At 43.8% G+C, this 4120-nt stretch overlaps 2 protein-coding genes across 2 annotated transcripts; both read right to left on the reverse strand.

The window, feature by feature from the left end:
• Positions 1-31: 31 nt before the first annotated feature.
• Positions 32-484, reverse strand: TRAVEDRAFT_82251 (uncharacterized protein; the record flags this gene model as incomplete). Its single annotated transcript, XM_008045089.1, has 1 exon — positions 32-484. A coding segment is annotated over one exon (453 nt), but the record flags the coding sequence as incomplete, so codon positions are not given.
• A 2784-nt stretch (positions 485-3268) lies between these two features.
• TRAVEDRAFT_52243 (uncharacterized protein) lies at positions 3269-3745 on the reverse strand (the record flags this gene model as incomplete). Its single annotated transcript, XM_008044667.1, has 1 exon — positions 3269-3745. One exon carries the CDS (start codon positions 3743-3745, stop codon positions 3269-3271), a length of 477 nt encoding a protein of 158 aa, XP_008042858.1.
• Between the last annotated feature and the right edge of the window lie 375 nt (positions 3746-4120).

Raw genomic sequence — 4120 nt, forward strand, 5'->3', positions numbered from 1 at the left:
CAAAGGGTGCCCCATCATTCTTCAGTGATGCACACATTTTTGCACAGATAGTATACACGCTTCCGCAGTCAACCATGCTAATCTCATCAATGAACATGTACTCCACATTCTGCAGGCGAGCGTGCACTTGGAGCAGGGTAGCCACAGAGTCTGAGGATGCATTTTGTCTGAGTCCTAGCATGGAATGGTATGTAGATCCTCCAATAAGCACTGCAGCAGATCCAGTGGGGGCCATGCACATAAACCGGTAGCTTTCCTGGCGAGCAGCAAAGAAGTGTGTCAAAGCTTTGATGACCTGTGACTTTCCTGTGCCTGCCATGCCCCCGAGGTACATTTTGAGATGCTCACCATTGGACTCTACAGCATGGTTTGCAACGACGCGGAAGGCTCTCTCCTGTGCTTCATTCAGACTGAATTCCTTGGCAGTGGTGTCAATGAGTGCCTGAGCCTCCTGGTCCTGTGCCTTGAATGCTTTGCTCATATAGTATGACCTGTCAACAACCTTGACCTCGTGGCCAGTGTACTCGCATTGACAAGTTTTTTAAGTGCAGCCTGGGCATCTCTGGCATCCAGTATCTCTTGGCGCTTGGCAGCGAGTACGTTCTTCCGGTCTGCAGAGCTCATATCTTACGATTGATGAGGAACGAAGAAATCGTTTCTTATGGGGTGACCTTCCTGCCAACTTGCATGTCGGAAAGTCGACCCCGTGGGAAAAAATTACTTACCCATCATTAGCTTTCTGATAGGCGCCACATACAAAATTTTGTAATGTTCGCAGGGTTAGGGTTGGATTCCAATAGCACAGCTTAGGGTTAGCCTTAGAGCAGTTCTAATCACAATTCTTACCACATGTAAAGCCTCTCCCCTGGGTGCTTGTGTAACCCTAGGTTGCACAGCACATCTGCCGCTCACTGCACACTATGCCTATAGGCTATGCACTGTATCAAAACAGACCCTTAACACATGATATAGTGTAGTTCAAGTACTATACCCCTAGTTTCCTTTTAGAGCAGTGATCTGGTAGTAGTATTTGGATGGCACATGCCACTAAGAGAGGCTAGTCAGCTATCAGTTGAGGTATTATGTACTAAAATAGAGGGTCATATCTGTTTTTGCATGTCATCTACCATTGGCAGTCACTGGAGCAATTGATGCCTCAACTGATGCATGCATCCTGGCTTGGAAAAAAGGTAGAAATGAAGTATGCCTTGGATTTAGAGTGCAATATGAGAAAAATGGAAGCCATAATAGCACCATGGTGTACAGCTTGTGAAGGGCTTTTATATATAGTATAATATGTGCTACATGGATGAGATCTGGTGAAGTAGTAAAGGAAATATCATCATTGAAAGGCTGAAAATAAGGTATTTCCCTGATTGATAGGCTAATTTGAATCATGTCAAGACTGTAATAACGCCATCCTATAGAGCTGGTAAAGGGCTTTCTGATGATATAAAATATGTGCTATATGGATGAGAACTGGTGAAACAGCTAGGGAAATACTGCCAAAAAGTGCCTGCTTTTCAAAAATTCTTTCTAAGTACCACGGGCGCTAGTAGATCGCGCTGGGCCAGCGCGATCTACTAGCGCCCATCGGACTTCACCAAATCACGCTTTGGGCGCTTATTTGACGCACCAGATCAGGCTTTACAGAGCCTTCTTTCATTAACATTGTTTGGCCATTTCTGCACCATATGATGCATATGAGGCTTGGAAAACCATTCCACTGTATAGAGCTTGGCTAGCAGAGTCTAATGATATATATATCAACATTCATTGGTAATCAGGGTACCTCCTAAAACACGATTTTGTGTACTTTTGTAAAACTCTGTTGCAACTTGTTGATTATCTTCTGTGAATGCCAAGCATTGACTAAATTGATGACTTTATATTGGAATATTATCTTACCCATTAGAATAGACACATTAGAAAAGAGACAATGTGAATAGCATCACAGTTGGCAGAATTGTGGGCTCAACACCTGTTTTAGTCTTCTGGTTTGCAGGAGGTCTTGAATTTTGAACACTACAGAGATCAGATAAAAACTTGTGAGTGTCACCATCAGGTAGAGCCCTTAAATAGGTTTCTGATGGTACATAACACATGTATATTTGACAAAGGGATAGCAGAGGAATCCACCCATCTGCACTTTTGTAGCCCATTTATCAATGATACTAGTCAAATTGGAGCGGAGATTGAATCCTGCCACCCGGCATACACCTGGGTCGGATTTTCGACGCAGGCATATGCCGTGCGGCACGGTCACGTGACTCTACTGTGACCTGTGTACCTCCGAGCATTATGTCTGGCAACCTCACGTAATGTTCACCAAATCAAACAAATGTGGTATCACCAGAAAGCTATGGATCAGGAGAATATAATGGGGTTGTTTGTGTATTGTTGTGAGCACATCTGAGGGAACTACGGGCCAAATAGACCCCTATAAGTGACAATTGGTCACAATATGTCACTAATGGGGGATTGAAGCGGGTCTAGATCAATGAATTCCTAAGCAATATATGAAGTGTTATATACTGTCAGATTCAGAAAATTGAGCTCCACACAATGGTGCTATTGGTGTGTTAACAGGTTGCCATTTGGAGGCATCAATTGGAGTACAAAGCGATAAATAGATTTCTAGGTTCTGATAATGCAGATTGAATGCACACTATATAGTGTTCATGCTCATTCTGTCATATGCCTAGTCTTACCATCACATCCTAACACACTTTCATTCCATAGCACAGAAGATAGTGGGACCAATGCATCAAATGAACTGGCTGGCAGATCAACACCTGTGTATTGCATATAATGCATAGTCATACCACCATTAGATCCACATTGAAAGTAGCTTTCTGAAGATAGACATTGATCCCATGTTATGGTACAAAATGGGCCAACAATACACATTATATTGCAGTTGGGCTCCCTTCACAACTCTCTCAATAATCTGGTGCCTACTGGTCCATATTTCACAAAATGTATATCACCAGAAAGCTATAGAAGAGAATCCAAATGTGCACACAAAATTCTATCAATGCCACAATTAGCAATAAGTGCTCAATGGCACAGACCTGATGGCATCATTGCCTCACCCACAAGTATTATATACCACCAGATTCAGTTTTTCAATCTCTATTCAATGATGTTGCCGATATATTTGTTAATTGATCCTACAAGGCAGAACAGCCATCATTATTGCAGTAGTATGGCTTGGAAGCCTTCAGAAAGCCACACCTTCCTCCACCTCATCAATCGGATCTGCCAGTCATGGCCCTCTCCACCCAAGTTCCTTGCTGTTGAACTTTGATGGCAGTTCAGAAGTGTTCTTTTCTTTCATGGGGTTTAGCCAGCCTGAAGCCTGGATGATTTGTTCTGCCTGCAGCATCTGTGTGCGTCTGCTTATTTCTGCATTGCTCAGCTCTGTCCAGTCATTGGTCCGCAGCACCATCTCCTCAATCTCGCTGATGTTGAGTTCCCCATCATCATTATAATACTGGGTGTCCAGGTCATCCAGGGTGGCATTATCCATGTTGAATGGTGAAGGACCAGTCTTTCCTCCCTTTTTACGAGCAGCAGAATAGTCATCCCTGGCATCATTGCACTCATATTTGATATGGAAGAATTTCATGACCTCCAGCTGCCGCTCTGAGAATGAATAGCCATTGAACACATCATCCCAGAGCACATCCTGGCTTGGTCTCAGATCCTGTCCATTGCGCCAAGGCTTGAAGAGAGTGAGCATGGTCATGCAATATTGTTCACGGTTGCCTGCATCTCTCCTGGGAGCGAGCCACCAATGAAGTTGGGAACATATGCCTCTGACTCATCCAGCAGCTTCACATGATGGGTGTCATACTGTGGATGATTCTCATGGAACTGCACATATTTTGACCTGGATTTCTTGGGCTTAGGTGCGCTATCTGCTTCAAGCTCCTGGTTCGATGTTTTTGTAAGCAAAAGTTCATCCTCTGATTCTTCTTCCTCTTCATTGACTCCAGCACCCTTCAATTCTGCATCACTGACATCATAGTTGTCCTCAAACTCTGAGTCCACATCTGCATGCTCATCATATGCTCTTCAGATTTTTTGGGGCCCTTTTTACGGTATGTGATCCGCT

This window comes from Trametes versicolor (genome assembly GCF_000271585.1).
Source record: "Trametes versicolor FP-101664 SS1 unplaced genomic scaffold TRAVEscaffold_11, whole genome shotgun sequence".
Taxonomy (NCBI): Eukaryota; Fungi; Basidiomycota; class Agaricomycetes; order Polyporales; family Polyporaceae; genus Trametes; species Trametes versicolor.